The sequence below is a fragment of the Mustela erminea genome, chromosome X (assembly GCF_009829155.1).
Source record: "Mustela erminea isolate mMusErm1 chromosome X, mMusErm1.Pri, whole genome shotgun sequence".
NCBI classification, from domain to species: domain Eukaryota; kingdom Metazoa; phylum Chordata; class Mammalia; order Carnivora; family Mustelidae; genus Mustela; species Mustela erminea.
Window position 1 is genome coordinate 15,696,889 of NC_045635.1, and position 18,251 is coordinate 15,715,139.

At 43.2% G+C, this 18,251-nt stretch overlaps 1 protein-coding gene across 29 annotated transcripts in view; it reads right to left on the reverse strand.

Annotated features, from left to right (window-relative positions):
• Window positions 1-476: 476 nt before the first annotated feature.
• The window catches only part of MAP7D2 (MAP7 domain containing 2), a 97,148-nt gene continuing 79,373 nt past the window's right edge, over window positions 477-18,251 (reverse strand). For 15 of the 29 annotated variants that reach the window (XM_032331090.1, XM_032331086.1, XM_032331081.1 and 12 more), the window contains 9 exons: window positions 17,265-17,683; window positions 16,570-16,702; window positions 10,979-11,219; window positions 9,866-9,970; window positions 8,807-8,863; window positions 8,282-8,360; window positions 7,369-7,555; window positions 4,449-4,721; window positions 1,679-1,790 (listed from right to left, as the gene is read on the reverse strand). In XM_032331090.1, coding sequence (XP_032186981.1) covers window positions 4,472-4,721; window positions 7,369-7,555; window positions 8,282-8,360; window positions 8,807-8,863; window positions 9,866-9,970; window positions 10,979-11,219; window positions 16,570-16,702; window positions 17,265-17,683 — 1,471 coding nt within the window. In that variant the 3' untranslated portion in view covers window positions 1,679-1,790; window positions 4,449-4,471. Of the gene's footprint in view, window positions 1,791-4,448; window positions 4,722-7,368; window positions 7,556-8,281; window positions 8,361-8,806; window positions 8,864-9,865; window positions 9,971-10,978; window positions 11,220-16,569; window positions 16,703-17,264; window positions 17,684-18,251 lie in introns of those variants that run through there. The other 14 variants (XM_032331101.1, XM_032331103.1, XM_032331107.1 and 11 more) reach the window with 6 other exon arrangements.

Sequence of the window (18,251 nt, forward strand, 5' to 3'; positions counted from 1 at the left end):
CTACTGTACATACCTAGAAGTCCGTTGTGTCCTGGGGACAGCTCCTCACTTATTTCCATAGTGGGCTGCACTTGGAACTGACAACAGAGAAACTGTAATGAGTTTGACAGGGAAAGGACACCAACACAGGATTTTCGGGTTTTCTCTACATAGCTTTTAAAAAATGTAATTTGGTTTCAGAGCATTTCTTCACTGAGCCTACAGAAACAAACAAAACACTAGCAAGCCATCAGACTCCTCAATGAAAATGTATTTCACGTTAAACACAACGTACACATCATGCAAATGAGGCATCACCATGGTCACAATGGTGCTGTGAGGTACAACAGATCACAACAAAACAAACAGTTAGCAAAATAAAGCTATAGGAAAGATGGTGAGGCATTTTTTGAAAGTCAGACCATGCTATCATTTTCTGTGTGCTTGTCATAAAAGGGATTTCCCCCCCGATATGCATCAAGATCAATGGCACTGCATTACTGGAGGCATGTATTTTATTTAATATATACACATACACAAACATACACAGTTTCCATAACTAATAAAGTCTTAAACTGTAGTGGGTTTTAAAAGCACATGAACAAGATTACTATTGAGACTTCTTTTTATCTCCTTGTTGCAAACCTCGGTCAAAATTATGGATCTTTTCCAAACGCTTTATTGTACAAGTCAAAAAAAGTTTCAGAGAAGGCCATTTTAATCTGAAAGACACATTTCACCACAAGAAATCAAATTAAGAAAACACATTATTATAGGTGTTCTGAGAATGTGCATGAAACACATGGAGTATACATTCTAGTGTCATTTGTCCCCCGTTCGGATGTTTTTATACTGAAGTCTATTAAAGTGATGTATTGGGTCCAGTTGAGGGCCCCCTTATTCCAGAGCACTATCCTTTTCCTTTGTGTCTGGCTTCATCAGAGTTGAGCAAACACAGGAACAAACAAACAAAGACCTGAAGATCCAGGAGAAAAGCAATAGCAACAACATGAAAACCAACCACCTGTGCATGAGACACAAAATTCATTCAAACTTCCTTCGGTCCAAAAGCCGCTTGATGGCTTGGGAGATTTTTTTAAGGTTCAACAATGACAAGATCCTTGCCAGACTGAGGGGCCCACATCTATAAGAAAATGCGTAAGTGAACAGAAATCATCCCGCACTGCTTGTTTCCATAATCAACCAGACTTACTCTATTAGGTCCCCAAGGAGTAATGCGGGGCAACCCATTTTACAGGTGGCTAAGCTTAATAATAAAAAAAGCTTCTTGATAGTAACTTCCAACAAAGACACCCCAGAGAAGGGAGAAAACCCTATGGAATTTCTTATTCTAAACAGAGACAAGGAGATAAGCAGCCCAAGTTCAGTATATATGCTTAAACAGAGTCTGGGTTAACGTCTAGAATATTTACAGGAAAAGACATCTACATGTTTAGGTACTCCAGCTTCGGGAATAAGAACAGTTATAAGGTGAATTTCCAACACAGAACCACCTGGGTTATTCAGAGGATCACTACGATAATAAAGTAGTACAGGAAGCGCTTTATCAGCAGCTGAAGCTCATAAATAGATCTGTAACATGAAATTTTGCTAAAGCCCAACAAGGCCAGCGTTTCAAGGTTTCTACCAAGAGTGGCCAGGGTTTGAGTTTGACATACTAACTAGGAATATACGGTTACATTTTGATTTAATAATTTGGAATCCAGGGATTTAGGACAACAGAAGCTTCTTCAGAGGACCGGCAGCTCGGATTTGACTACCAGCAGCTTCATGGGTTCTCCAAACACCACCTGTGTCAATTCAAAAACAAAACCAGGTGAGATGAATGAAGAGACCACGTTGTACCTATTTTCTCTCACTAAAATGATCACATTGTCTGGGACTTTCTACCTTCTTGATTATATTTTCCTTGGTTCATAAAGTATCTTTCAGCTGAGGTGCTGCAGCATTTTGGGTAGAACTATTCTATTAGGTGGCCAAATTCTCTTTGGTTGGGGCTGTCCTAAAACCTGCAGGATGCCTGAAGTCCTGCTTTCCAAATGGCAGTGCTACCCCCAGCTACTGTGATAATGACCCCCCCAACATATTTTAAGATTTCAAAAGAGAACTTATTTTGAGAAGCCAAATGCAGTCAAAACAAACAAAACACATGCTTATTTATGTTTATCTCTATCCCATTCTTTGTATTTTTTAAAGTTTTTATTTTAATCCTATTAACAGTATACTGTTCATTTCAAGGATACAGTAGAGTGAGTCAGCACTTCGGTACCTCACCTGGTGCTCATCAGGACGCGGGCCCTCCTTCATCCCCATCACCTGTCTCACCCATCACCCCCCCACCTCCCCTCTGGTAACTGTTTGTTCCTTGCAGTTAAGAGTCTGTTTCTTCTTTGCCTCTTCCCCCTCCCCTTTGCTTGTTTGTTTTGTTTCTTAAATTTTACGTATGAATGAAATCACATGGCATTTTTCTTTCTCTTGCTGATTGATTTCACTTAGCATAATACTCGCTAGGGACACGGTTTATTCTAAAAATTATCTATCATGCATTCCCTTTCATGTGTGAAAGGGCCACACCTTCTTTCCCAAAACTCAAGAGAGGAGATGCACCGTGTACACCCAAAAGTTGAGCACAGGCAAATGTACACAAAATACAATGACCTTGATTATATGGCCTCCCCAGCCTGTTTCCTCATGTGATTTTACTTAAGTAATCTTTGCACTCAACATGGGGTCAAAAACCCTGAGATCAAGAATCTCATGCTCCTCTGACTGACCCAGCCAGGAGCCCCAAAATAGACTTAAATATTCTTTTTAGTAGGCTCTACGCTGAACATGGGGCTTGAGCTCCTAACCCTATGATCAAGAGCTCTACTGACTGAGCCAGCCAGGCACCCCATGTTTCCTCATTTGAGAAACAGAAAGGTTGGACTGTATAATATCAAGCATTAAAGTTCTGTTATAGGAGTGGAGCATAAGGGACATTTAACTCTAGGAAACAAACTGAGGATCGCTGGAGGGGAAATGGGTGAGGGGATGGAGTAACTAGGGGGTGGGCATCAAGTAGGGCACATGATGCAATAAACACTGGGTGTTATATGCAAATGATGAATTACTGAACTCTACCTCTGAAACTAATGATACACTATATGTTAATTAATTGAATTAAGATGAGATTTTAAAAAAAGAAAGTGAGAGTGTGAGGAGAATATAGAAATGTTTTGAAGAGTCTGAAGTGGGAGGACAGTTGGAATCAAGTTATGAAAGGAACTGATGACAGATTCTAATTATGTTTTCATCATCAAAACAAATAAGCCCCAAACTGCAGTAAATCTAATGTGAGGTATGTATAACTAAGTCACCCAAATGCAGAGTGTTTAGAACTCATTTTGGCAAGAAAAAAGGCCAAAGGTGGTGAACATAAGCTTTAAGACGCAAACATCAGTTCTCCATTCCCCCACTCCCTCAGGTGTGATCCAAGAATAAATATTCACTTTAAAAGATTGTAGAACGGGTCAACAGAACAGCAAATCATTTGGCCAAAAGCTCATCACTGCATATAAATTATTGTAGCTAGAATGTGGAATGGCACTGAGAGAAACTAGGGGAGACATTCATTTTATTAATACCACCTTGCACCACCATTACAGCATTCTCTCTTTCCCGCTAAAAATGGTGCTACTCCAGACAGATGGCAGGTCGAACTTTTAGCAGTGTTTCTCAACACACACACCCATCCACAAACCCCAAAGAGCAGGGGCAGGCATGGTGGCGAATGGCAGTGAAGGCTCTCAAAATCCATCTCAATTATTGTGTATGTGTTGCAGTATATACTATATACAGGTTTTCCCCCCATCTGAAAGAACATTCCTATGAAACCTTTTGTAATGGCATATGGTGAAGAAGCAATTACCACTAACTTACATGAAAAAAAATTTTTGAGCACTTCCAGACTCCGAAAATAACCTCTTAGGCTTTTCTGATACTTTAGGACACCTCTTGCCAATGGATGTGCAAAATAAACGGAGATAAAGCACAGATGCTTACTGACAGCGCAAAGCTATGGCAGCTGAATGCTGAGTGCGGCTGTCAGGAAGGAGCCTGGCAGAGCCACTCTCACTGCCTCTCTAACAGCTGGCTCCAAGGTGAACGCTGAATACTATTTGCACATTTTGCCTCTTTTTTTTTTTTTTTTTTTTTTGGTAAAAGCGAGAACCCTCTTTGGATTACTTTCAGCTACTATAAACAGGTACTAACGTAGGTCTTTCATAAACTACATTTTGCATAGTGTGGAACTTTTGGAAAAACAGGTGGTACCTGTATTCATATTCACGTTTGTATTTTTCAAATAAAACTGACCATGGAAGAGATGGAATGATGTTTACCCCACCTTCACAAACCCCAGGTGGAGAGGTATAAATTTAGACTCTAAGCAAAAGACTGTACTGTACCTTTCATTAAAGAGAGGTATTTGTCAACAGAAGGTGTTCAGAGTATTTTCTTGGCCAGGACTGTTAAATCCTTCAATCAGATTTTTGTTACAGTCATCCAGGCTGAGATTTTCACTGGATCGCTTGGGGTACATGGGGGGGCCCGTGAAATCTAAGAGATCTTGAAGAGCTCGGGCATTACCAGTTCCATTTTGGTCCAGAGACACCCCAGGAATCATTTCACTTACTGGTGAAAATTCTGGGATAGAAATAAGCTCTTCCTTTGAAACAGGACTGGAATGTGGGGAGGGGGAAGAGAAGGACAGAAGAAGAGAGAGAAAGGCAAAAATTAATTGTATTTGCAGTATTTGGTTATATTACTTTTCTAGAGAAGATGGACTTAGAATTAGAGTTGGTGTGAAATGTACTAAACAAAATACAAGTTAGTTCAGCTCTGAGACTCTGACAGAAAAGGCCCCCATGGAGAACAAAGGAAGTGGACTGAGCATAGTTGCGAAGGCCAAGCTCACACTTCCACAAGAAGAAAGAAAATAAAAACTAAAGGCACCAGCACTGTGGAGAAGCCAAGCACTTCCAAAATCTTTAAAATGGAAAAACCAAATAGAAAGCCAATGCTAAAAAAAAAAAAAAAAAAAAAAAAAAAAAAAAAAAGGCAAGCCAATGCTAGAAGTTAAAACTGAGCTGAGGAAGGGCTCTACTCAGCACTGGAGCTTCTGGGGCCACTTTTCTCAAGAGGTGCTACTTTTGACGAGCTGCTTTTTCTCCCCTGGCCTCGGCTTCTCTGCTGTACAATGGGGTGAACAATCATTTCTTCATACCAGGACTCCTGTGAGCGTGATGTGATCATACCGCGGAAGTCTGTGTGGAGCCACCTGGTGTAAGCGTTCAGTTTAGGTGGGAGCCGTTATTAGCCAGGACCCCACCATCCACCCACCACCAGCAGAGCAGATCTTTCCCAAGTTCCCTCTCTCAAGTAAGGCCCCACTCCACCCTCACTTATCCAGCTCCTGCCCACCAGGCCTGGCTCTCTATCTCCTAGAGATGGAAGAAGGAGTTTCACAGCTGTGTCAACCACAGGCCTAGCTCAGATGAGTGGTGGGCTGGCGTGTGAGGTCCCATCACTCGGAGTCTTTCTTAACAGCCAGAGTAAGGCTGCTGCCAGGTTCGACTGTTCTTTTCTTCCTTGATAAGATCTGAGAGAAGAATCTATAAAAACCAGTTGAACTGAAAAACTCAGAAAATCCATCTCCCTCATACTCAGCCTAGTTAAGGGGTAGTAGAAGACCTACCATCACCTCTGGTGGCCGGAGCCTGGGCAAACTGCCCGATCAGCAGAAAAACCCACCCCATCTCCACCTCACTTTACTTTCTCTCCCTGGGTTTACAGAGCTGGTCAGAGCATGAGGAGGAGAAAAGGCCACAAGTTTGTGTGCAACTTCCAGGAGTCATCTCTCTTTAAATGCAGAGACAGCCACAGGAGAACTCGGAGCACACACCAAACCCCTTCACTTCTTGAACCCTGGCGGGTGCTGTGTCTTATCCCATACCCCACTCCCAGAGACATAAAGAGTAAGCAGAGGTAGGCTCAACATGGGGCGGGGGCAGAGATGTGGTGTTAACTTTTAAGATGACTCAGCTGTTTTGCCCTAGTGGCTGAGGAGTGGAACCCAAGGATGCAAGGGCTGTCTCTGTAGAATTTGCTCTACTGGCGACGCGGTACTGGACCCTGGGTTTTTACATATCTGGCTCAAAGCCAGGATGCACAAGCTGGGATATTTACAATCACTGTGCCCTAGAAAAGACCATTTTTCCCAGAGAAAGCTGAGAATTCACAGCCAAGGAGAGAAGGGTAAGCTCTGGGGGGCTGGAGCTCTGACAGAAATTTTGCAAAACGCTGTCACTGCCTCCTGACTCAGATGGCTGCCTCCACTCAACTGCCCTGCCCAAGGCTCTCTCTTGCAATGTCTCTGCCCCAACCACAGGCTAACTGAATTCTCCTTTTGATTGAGATTAATTTGCCAGGTGATATCATCTATAAACACACCTAGTTAAAGAATTCCTAAGATTGTAGTATCTGAAAGCAAATGAGATTCCTTATCAAGTCCTCGCTGACAAGTCTACGTAACATAAGACAGTGGACACAGTCCTGTTGGTGTTGCACTCAGATCCCCTTTAGCTGTAGGTACATCCGGCTCCCAGCTGCAGAGAGAGCAGGCTGCTAATAGCTCAGAGCTGCCACCTCTTCTCTGAACACCCACATTCGGCTGATAGGAGCCCTATGTACACTGAAGTTATAACTGCATCCCCTACCTTGGGTGACCATGCTCAATGACTGATGGATACAGTGGCACAGAAGCTGCCTCCCTTAATCAGACCACTCTCTGGTAGAAGTTTATCCTCTAAATCTCCCCTATGACCAGCTGACAGAAGCCTTGCTTAGCGATTTCCTGTGCCCCATCCTGCTTCCCACCCTCCTCTTGCTCCAGAGAACTCTTTCCCTATAAATCCCAAGCCTTTGAATACCTGTTCCAGGCTCTACTTCTTTTTTTAATATTTATTTTAGGTGAGAAAGAGAGAGTGAGAGCACGCACACAAGTGGGGTGAGGGGCAAGAGTATTCAAGCAGACTCTCTGCTGACCACAGAGCCAGGTGTGAGGCTCAGTCCCACGACCCATGAGATCATGACCTGAACCAAAACCAAGAGCGATGCTCAATCCATTGAGCTACCCAGGAACCCCTCCCAGGCTCTACTCCTAGGGAACCCGACCTAAGACACTGATAAACCAGTGACAGCTTTCCTAAATGTCAATGGAACCTACTTTAGTTGATTCAGGTGTTTAAAAGAAAAGAAAATCAATGAAGAGGCAGTGGAGGTGTTTGGAGAAGAGGTGAAGCTCACATGCAAAATAAATCAACTTACCTCACATCCATAGACTGAACCTCTTCAGTTGAATCATCCAGACTGTTTGATTTCCCATCAAGGGTATCCAGATGAACAAGTCCCCCAACTGGTTTAAGCCCATTAGAGAAAATGTCTCGGGGAAAAGTTTCTGGGGCACTACGCCCCACACCATTAACTTCCTGGCAGTTGTTTAATCCATTTATTTCTGATTGAGAACACAAAGTCATTCTGTTAACCATAAAATATCCAGAGCTAACAGAGGAAATATACATTGAAGCAATTAATTTAATCCTCTACTTTACCAGCAGTACAACATCTTTTGCCAAAAAAACCCCACAACAAACGAACGAACAAACAAAAAAAAACCCCGTGTCATCAGCTTCACACAGGGAAAAGAAAGGACTAATGACATCACCAGTGTCAGTGCAGGGCTCCTGACCCGTCCAGGAGGCTTGCTGTCTCATACTGTGCAGGTCCCCAGGCTCTGTAGAGCGTTTACTTGAGCCCCAAGGCAAAGGAAAAATGTAGAATGCTTCTGAGAGGGACACACCCTTCTGATTCTGGTTGCCATGAAATAGTCACATCTAAAGAGTTTTAAGTATACCCGAGAGAGACGAGCTGGACTGCCCGAAGTGTGGGAGACAGTAGAAACCACCGTAGAATAGCAGAGTCCATTCTGAATAGAACCTGACCAGCTGTTGAGCTCCCTGGAAGGTAGCATGGGCCAGCAGGTGGCCAGCTTTCTGTGGCGGGACTAGTAGAGTTCCACTTTCTGAATGGACCTGACAGATGGGGACTCCACCAGCAGGGAAACTGCACAGTCCCCTTCCAGCAGTAATGCTCTTAAGACCCACGGGTGCTTGTCGCCAGCAGGAAGTGCTATGAGCCCGGACCTGCTGAAAGGAACTCAAGAACCAGTTCTCACACTCACCTATTTTGTTTGGGACAACTGGTTTTGTCTTTTTTTCCACACACACAGCAGACTGAAGCTCCACCTTTGGGTCTTCCTTCTGAAAGCAGATATAGGGAAGGATGACTTTACACAGAAAGACAAGTGCTTCTGAAATGCATCCGAAGATATTTGGAACTGTACTGAGCCATCTGCCTGTTCCATGGTAATTCCTGGAATCTTTTGAGCTTATTACAAATCATCTGTGTATCCCTTATTAATCTGTCACCATTTCCTGATTTATTCAGGGACTACTATGCCTCTCTCTGCATTCCTACCCCCACTTCTCAGAGGAAATTTTTCATTACCACCCTGTCTGAAACTCCTCGCTTAGACTTCTCTTTCCTTCCAGGTACCAACAGTCTCCTTAATCTAGCCAGGAACAAAGTAGGAAGAGTTCAGTTTTTCTGGCTTTTTCTCTCCAAGACCTTTAATTCCACTGAATACAACATGTCATTCTTTCCTCCTCAGCCAATAAACTATTAAAATGGCACTATGAACACCTACCTTCACTTCTGGAGACACATCACTCTTTCTTGTTCTCTTCATGATTTCATCAATTCTCTGGAAACCAAAAAGAACTAGGTAAGAGGACAATAAAACCAAATACACGTAAAAGCAGCTGGGTCTATAGGCAATTCCATATGTCAGAAAATTTATAAAAGAGAAATATCAGCAGAGAATAATTTCCACTGGTTTTGCAGATATACACCTCTGCCCTATAAACAAGATCAAATACTTGAGAAGTGAACTAGTACCTAAAATCAACAGTTTAGATTCCATTTTTTTCCTTCCTTTCCATATGTTACCTAAAAACCAACAAATCACCACCTGCCATTCTAGAGGACAACCCTAGAGAAAGTAAAGCTGAGGTGCAGGTCAGGAGGGGAGGCCAGAGACTGGTCTCCTAACTCTCAGGCCTAAAGTAGTTCAAAGCCTGGGCTGGATCTATGATAACTTGGGAATGGAGCTTTATAATCAGTCTCCTTAAATCCAACTTTATCCCTAATTATTTAAATGTAAATGGATGAAACTCTCCAATGAAAAGACAAAGACTATGAAACTGGATTAAAGTAACAAGTCTTAACTATATGCTGTTTATAAGAGACATATGGACATATATAGGTTCAAAGTATAAGGATGGAAAAATATTTACCATGTAGACACTAAGCACTTTTTGGTGACAAAGTGGACTTTCAGACAATTATTACTAGAGATAAAGATGTATTAGTGATAAAGGGGTCAAATCAATAAGAAAATTTAATAATCTGAAATATGTATGCACCTAAAAGCAAAGCTACAAAAACATACAAAAGTTGATAGAACTAGAAGAAGAAATGGCTAAATCCATAATCACCAATAGAGCTTTTAACATTCTTCTCTTAGATACTAATAGAACAAGAGGAAAGAAAACCAATGGAGATAAAGAAGATTTGAACAGCACTACCAACAAACTTGACCTAATTAGGTAATTTTCCGATCACTCTACCCAACAACTGTAGAACAGAACTGGATTCATTTCCTGTTCTTGCCTCACCCTAACTCCTCCTGATCCTTGGCTCTTACCTTCTTCCTCTCCAGTCGCTCTTGCTCAATCTGCAGGATGATTTGCTCTCTTTCTAGACGCATCTGTTTAGCTGCCTCCTGGGCCTTTGCTTCTGCTGCTTCCTTCTGACAGAAACAGGAAAACCAAGGCACAGACTTTACTAAGCTGAGAAAACAGTGTTGTGGGATTCCTTGGGATATGCACATAACCTACTTTATCATCTATCTCAAAGGGAATGTTGTTTCAATATTCAGTGTGGATTTACACAGCCTGTTCTATGACACAGCAGACGTGGCTGGGCCTCACTCACACACCCTCAGTCCACCATGCAAATTACCTACAGATATTTTCCATACTGCCTGCCAAGGTCTTTCTGGGCTTAAGGACAGTTTCTAGCCATGTGCATGTGGCCAGAAACTTCAGAAACATTTTTTTTTTCATTTCAAGATTTATTTATTTATTAGAAGGAGAGAACATGCACACACAGACCCAAGTGGAAGGGGGCAAAGGAGAAGGGAGAGGAAAAGGTAAAGAATCCCAAGCAGACTCCACACCGAACATGCAGCCTGATGTGGGACTCGATCTCATGACCCCAAGACCAAAACTGGAGCCAAAACTAAGAGGTGGGTGCCCAATGAAATGAGCCACCCAGGCACCCCAGGAGTTTCAGAAACTTAATTCCCACAAGGAATGATCTACAGCCATGAGAGGCAGGAGCTGAAAGATAAATAATCCAGTTTCCTCACCCCTCAGAGGGACAATTCTAAGGCATACGGCACGGTCTCTTAGAGAATGCCAAAGGGATTAACTCCCACTGGTCCACAGTAAGCTACTCCTTAGTTCACTTACATGGGTTTTCCTCTCACTTCCCTACCAGCTTCCTGGGATCTTATCCCAAATTAACTACTGGTACCCAAATTCTCATCCTAGCATCTACCTTTTGGGGGATGTGAACTGACATACAACAAATATTACGAACTTCACTTTTATTGTCCAAAGTAACTCACACTTAATAACCAGCCCAGTTAGTTTAAGGAAAAACTTCAAGTAAGTATTATAAGTTATTCAAATTTAACTCATTTTACCTAATATAAAGTCCTTAAGGAGAGTCCATATGAAGACTCATACAGTACCTGCTTTTCAATCATGACTTTTTCTTGCTTTTCCTTTTCTTGTTTTTCTTTTTCTTGCTCTTCTTTTAATAACAGCTCCTCCTTGGCCTTTCTCTTAGCCTCCTCTTCTGCCTTTCTTTTTTCTTCCTCTTCCTGCCGCTTCTTTTCCTCTTCTTGCTTACGGGCTTCCTCTTCTAGGCGAAGTTTTTCCTCCTCTGCCTTTCTTTTCAATTCCTCTCTCTCCAGCCTTCTGAGAACATAACTGTTGTTAGGAGATGTTGACATTCTCAGAAGACAAACTATCAAAGAACTGTGTGCTGATAGGAGTGCGTAAGGTTCAACACAGTTGCAGACATGTGCACTTGAGTTAGTATCCACTCAAGGAAATGACTCATCTTTCCCGAGAAGCAACTTCAGTCCACATATATACGTATGTATGTATGTATGTATGTATGTGTGTGTCTGTATTAGGGTTAACTTTAAATTCTGTTAATACAAAGAGTAATGAGGTACTGACTTGTGAACACACCATAATGAAGACACAAATGTTCCCTAGTCAAACTACAAATGACTATAGCTCCATCATTCTTACTTAATGACAATTCTTTAAAAACTAAGTGAAATAAATATTTAAAACTAATTAAAGCCAAAAAAACTAGAAATGTCTTGATGGCTACAACTGTGCCAGTCAGCAATTTAAGAGCACTGATGGCAAGCTCAAAAAGTTTACTTTGGGTTCTAATTGCTACATGACTTCTGAAGCAGCAAGTGGAAGAAAACACTCAACAGAACCCTTATATTTAATACAGAAATTAACACCTATTTCTCATTTGTTTTACCAATCTTTAAAAATCTCTTTTAGCTTGGGGCACCTGTGTGGCTCAGTCAGTTAAGCATCTGACTCTTGATTTCGGCTAGATCATGATCTCAGGGTATGAGACTGAGCCCCACACACGCACCACACTAAGTGGGGAGTCTGTTTGTGATTCTCTTTCACCCTCTCCCTCTGCCCCTCTCCCCACTCATGCTCTCTAAAATAAGTAAATAATTCTTTAAAAAACGTGGTGTTAAAAAATCTCTTTTATCTATCTTTGCTATATGAAAATTAAGTGACATTTAGAAATTTTCATCCACAGATGAATGGTTGATAATAGAATGATAAAGAGCTCTAAGCAGTGAGGGAAAATCCTATAAAGTCTAAGTGCTTGTGGGGTGCCTGGGTAGCTCAGTGGGTTAGAGCCTCAGACTTCCACTCGGGTCATGATCCCAGGGTCCTGGGAGCAGCCAGCACCAGGCTCTCTGCTCAGCAGGGAGCCTGCTTCCCCCACTCTCTCTGCCTGCCTCTCTGCCTACTTGTGATCTCTATCTGTCAATAAAATCTTTAAAAAAAAAGAAATCTGAAAACAAGCACTTAAAGATTTTATTTATTTGACAGAGGGAGAGATCACAAGTAGGCAGAGAGGCAGGCAGAGAGAGAGGGGGAAGCAGGCTCCCTGTCGAGCAGAGAGCCCGATGCGGGGCTCAAATCCCAGGACCCTGGGATCATGACCTGAGCCAAAGGCAGAGGCTTAACCCACTGAGCCACCTGGGCACCCCTGTTTTTAGATTTCTAATGTTCTTCCTGTTCACAAATGTGTCATATTCCTCAACTATAAAAATAATATAAGTAATCATACTCATCTTACAGTATGTTACTGAATGGCAATGTGACATATGGACAAGACTGCACCTGAGGTATCTGGCTGGTTCAGTTGGTTAAGCGTCTGCCTTTGGCTCAGGTCATGATCCCAGAGTCCTGGGAACAAGCCCCATGCCAGGCTCCCTGCTCAGCAGAGACTCTGCTGCTCTCTCTGCCCCTCCCCCTGCTTGTGCTCTCTTTCTCTCTCTCTCAAATAAATAAATAAACAAAATGTTAAAAAAAAAAAAAAGATTCTCTCTCTCCCTCTGTCCTCCCCCTGTCAAAAGATCAGGACTTTAAAAAGAATGTCCTCCTATCCTGCAGGAAATGTGGAGGCAATTAGCCTATGTATTACCAAAGAAATACTTTAAAAGGTTAAGTAATACTGAAAGACACATACTCTACATGAGCAAAAGTTGCAGTGTTGAAATCCCTAAAAGCACTGCTGAAATTATTAAACAACAATTATTAAAAACAACTGAAATTATTAACAAACATTCTGGAGAACTCTGGACAAGAGCATTATAGGGCCTAATCAGAAAGAAACTCCAGTTCTTAGATTCCTTAATGAATGACCAAATATGTCTAACATTAAGAGTATCAAAATGATTGTGTTGTTAACAATAGTTATCCAAAGATTAATTAGGAGCACTGTTTTAGTTGTAGTTCTTATCCCTCATCGGATGAGACAGTTTGACTGTCCCGAAGAAGTTAATACACTGTGTATGAATTAATGCACAAGCCACTTCATCTTTATCTTCATCTTCAGGGTCTGAAAAGCCATTCTGTTTCTTCTGTTTTACCATGAGGAGTTCAGAGGTGCCCAATGCACCCACACACAGTAAGTGATACATCCTCTTGGCCCCTAAGTCTCCCTAATCTTCACTGTCATGTACAACACACATTCCTTCCCACAGGCCCATTAGCCCTTGCTTGTCCCTCCTGTGACAGACAAAATACTCTCCATTAACCATACTCTGCTTCTCCTAAAGTAGGTGAAAACTATGTGAAACTGAGTCCCTCAATATCCTCTCCAAGGGCAAATATTCTTTCTCTACCTGCCTAAGAAACCAGAGAACATGGATTTGGCCATTTCTCCAATGTCCTGCTCCTGCAGGCTACCCATCCCCTTGCCCTTGCCATCTTGACCAAGTTCTATTTGGACTTCACAAGACCTATATGCAGTTCTATCACTCCCCTGTCTTAATTCCTGTCATCTACTCCAAACTTACCCACTTTCCTCACCAGGTAGAAAGTACCAAAAAACTATGCGCTGTGGTCATCATTCAGCATTTAGCATATGCATCCCTTATCCCTGTCAATGGCCACGGGTGAGGGTCTTTGTGCAATGACCCCCCATCTCTCATCCTCCAGCCTTTGGCCCCTCTTGCACTTGCACCACATCCCTGACACATGCTCAGCCTTGAACTATTCAATCTGTGAACTAGATGTGGGTTTCATGATTCTCTCTCCCTTGTGTGCTTAAAAGTTTTCATTTAAAAAAAAAAAAAAAAAAGAAAGCTTAGGGGCGCCTGGGTGGCTCAGTGGGTTAAGCCTCTGCCTTTGGCTCAGGTCATGATCTCAGGGTCCTGCGATCGAGCACCGCGTTGGGTTCTCTGCTCAGCGGAGAGCCTGCTTTCCCCTCTTTCTTTGCCCGCCTCCCTACTTGTGATCTCTCGCTCGGTCAAATAAATAAATAAAATCTTAAAAAAAAAAAAAGAAAAGCTTAATCTTCAACATCCTGAACTTGTGCTTCTTTGTTCTGTTTTCACACTGTCTTGCAGCACCTTCTCTCCTAACCTGCTCTGGAAATGCTGAATTTGAGATGCATTTGGGACACTCTCAAATGAAAGCATAATGTTGCTGAGATATGGCCTCTAGGATCTAGACCAGTGCTATTCAAGGGACCTTTCTGTGATGAGGGAAATGTTTTAGATATTTGTGCTATCCAATATGGTAGCTACTCACCAGGTACCTACTGAGCACTAGAAATGCAGCTGGTACATCTGAGAAACTGAATTTTACTTAATTTTAGCGCATTTGCATTTTGGTAGCCACATGGGACTGGTAGACAGCAGAGCCCTGGCAGGAGACCAGGCCACAGCACAGAGTCAGAGGTCACCAGTGTACATGTGCTATTTACTCCTTCCCTCGTACCAGGAAGTACTGAAGGTTTTCAAAACAAGATGAAATTAGCTTCAGAAACAGATGCTAAATGAGGCAAAGGGAAAATGAGGGTAGAAGGGGAGAGGAGAGCAGAGTTGGTTTAGCACATCAAATGCTCACATGAAACTGTTGTGTGAAGTGTGGGCCCTAAACCATTTGAAGCCAGAGGAAAGTGGCTGAACAGGATGGAGTACCACTGCTCACAGAGGGCTTGTCTGGTGAAGCTGCCCAAGGGCTGAGGGTTGAGAGTCCAGGCAACATGTGAGGGGATGTGGTGTGGACAGAAGAGACTGAGAGGAAGGGCCAAAGAAGCAAGGGCAAGCTTGACAAGGTCAAAGTCAACAAAGAAATGGATTAAGAGTCTGGCAACTGGGAGGAATGGTGAGTGTGAGGTATGAAAATGAGTTGAATAAATAAACACAGGAAGTACAATCAATCCTTTTAGGAGCAGGGCTGTGCAGGAAATGTGAGAGGGGGGGGGTGATTATTAGAAGGTAAAGAACTCCCTCTTCCTAAGCAGTCACAATCATGTTACTTACCTGCTTAGAACCTGCAATCACCCAGGCCTGTCATTTGAGGTCCCGGGATTCATCTTTACCTCCTGTGACCTCTCTTCACAAATCCTATGGCTCCCTCAAACCAGCCCAAACACACCACTCAACAAAAAGATGTGTCACTGTTGACCAGAACGCTGGAGGTGGGAAAATCATCCCAAAAAAGTACAGAATTTGAAGAAGGGATAAATAAGACCTACTGCTCATCCTTAAAAAAAAAAAAAAAATATATATATATATATATATATATATATATATATATATATATCAGCAAACCTGTAATTACAGACCACAAAAGACTTGCCAAGGTCATTTAAGAATTAAGGCTATTCTATTATTTATCACTCAAAATTCAGTACCAGTCTTAAAGTGCTGTGGCATGGCTTGCTTTCAGTCAAGTTAACTCTCTAAACATATTGGACTGCACTGTGTGACTAACCTGAAAGCTTCCTTATCAATTTAATAATAAAATCCACCTTGTCCTTCAACGTGCATTCTTTTCTGAATGCAAAGATCAGAAAAGGCCGGACTGCCTGTACTTTGACCAAAGCACCGTGGTACTAACACCACAGTGGTTCTCACTCTTTGGCGAGCTATTAAAACAGGATAGGGCCTATGCCTCATATTTTCATTGCACTTGCCATTTGGTTCCGACCCCTCCATCCCATATTTAAAGACCACTACCATGATGTCCTCTGTTGTGCTCCAGGAATGGAGTCCCTCTACCTTGCTGCTTGTGGACAATGACATCAACTTCCACTCCATTTAGGGGTTTTTACTCAACCTTCTTCCTTCTCACCTGGGGGTCCATGTTAGGGTAATTTAAGGAAAAAACATGATTTGGGAAGTAGACTCAAGATCTTTACCTCTGAAACCTCCTATCTTCAGAGAGAATCTCATTCCATGAACAGAGCTCAAACTCCCCTGATAGCTCTATAAGGCCTCACTGGTCCTAGAGTCCAAGGGGAGAATGGGAAGCTAGTAGTAATATTTAGATCCAGGAGTTACGAGTTTCCAAGTAGTCGTAAAAGGACAATGTTCCATTGCTGTTAATTACACCTACTAGAAGACGCAGTCTCCAGAATACCTGCCACGCAGACCTGTACTTCTGCCCAGTTTGTGTCAATAGTCAAACCCTAGAAAGAAAGGTGAGTTGCTCTTTCTACCACAGCCTTTTACATGAGATGGCAGTGAAACTCTGAGCAGCCCCACACCTGTCCTGTTCTTCCTTCTCCAGTCGTTCCTGCTCCTCCTGCTCCTTCTGCAGCCGGGCCTGTCGTCTCTTTTCAGCCAGGATCTTCGCAGCCTCTCCTGCATCAGTGGTGCCTGCTGTAGGTTTTCCTGGGGCTGCATGAGAGGAAAAGATCATGGGAAATGAAATACTGGTTGCACTCACACAGGTAGCTGCCACTTGGAAACAAAAAGTCCAACTCAGCGGGTGACAGGAAATGCTGGGATGAGCGCAACTGGCCACTGAGCAGAGAAGTTGCAACAAGACGGTTGTGACCCTGTGAATGAATCTCCCAGTGGAGGGTAGTAGAAAGGTGGGGAGGAGAGATGGGGGGATAGCGTGACCCACAAGAGCCACCACCACAGTGCCCATCTATCTCTTGTAAAAGCTTGAAAGACTAAAGACCTTCTAGGTGGGAAGTGCTGATGCTGGCTGGAAGCAGCTCAACAGTCCCGTGAGCTTCCAAAGCCATGACCTGCACCAGTTCATCCTCTAGGAGACCCATAGGAGACCACAGGAAGGACTCAGGGGCAATGTGCAAGCCAGAGAAAACAGCATGAGGGCATGAAGTTACCCCAGGGAAATATCTCTTTCCTTCCCCCACACATGGATCTGGGCAGAGAGAGAACAAGCTTGTAAAAGCCAAGCCCTGGGGCAGCACTGACAAGAAGGGCCTACCTCCACTGCTCTCGGCCTTCCCTCCTGTGGCCACAGGCTTCTCGGTGACATGCTTGTCCAGAAGATTCTTCTCAGTGACATGCTTGTCCACAACATGCTTCTCAGTGTCATGCTTGTCCAGAAGATTCTTCTCAGTGACATGCTTGTCCACCACATGCTTCTCAGTGTCATGCTTGTCCAGAAGATGCTTCTCAGTGACATGCTTGTCCACCACATGCTTCTCTGGGGCTTCCTCTCCATGCAGGCCAGCTGCCTGCTGAGCCAGGGCACCTTCCCTTTCCTTATTGCTCTTCTCTTTCTCTGCTTTCCTCTTGGGTGTTTCCTGGCTGGGAAAGGTGGGACAGCGGTACTTCACAGGAGACCCTGGGTATGGCGGCTTCATATTCTTTGGAGACTGTGGATACACTTTAGATGTTGCCCTGGAAAACCAAAAGCATGCCTGAAGAGGATTCTGGACCCTGACCACACAACCTCTCGGTTCCTAGCAGGCTTGGTTCTGAAAAGCTGAACAATTTCATCCTTCAAGAGGAACAAGTGGAAGGCTTATTAGCACACCCAAAGTCCTTGAAGTACTATCACCCTAACAGCAACATAGGAATCGCTAAGATACCCCTGGTGGAAGGGACAAGACTTTAGGACGCCCAGCTGCTGAGGCCATGTCCTAACTTCACTGAAGTTTGTGAGGATAAAGTTTTAGGCACTGTCCTACCTCTTTTTTTTCTTTTTAAGATTTTATTTGTTTATTTGACAGAGAGAGGGACAGCGAGAGAGGGAACACAAGCAGGGGGAGTGGGACAGGGAGAAGCAGGCTTCCCGCTGAGCAGGAAGCCTGATGCAGAGCTCCATCCCAGGACCCTGGGATCATGACCTGAGCTGAAACCAAGAATTGGACATTTCATCTACTGCACCACCCAACTGCCGCTTAGCCATTAAGTGTATAGTTCAGTGGCATTAAGTATGTTCACAATGTGGTACAACTGTCACCAT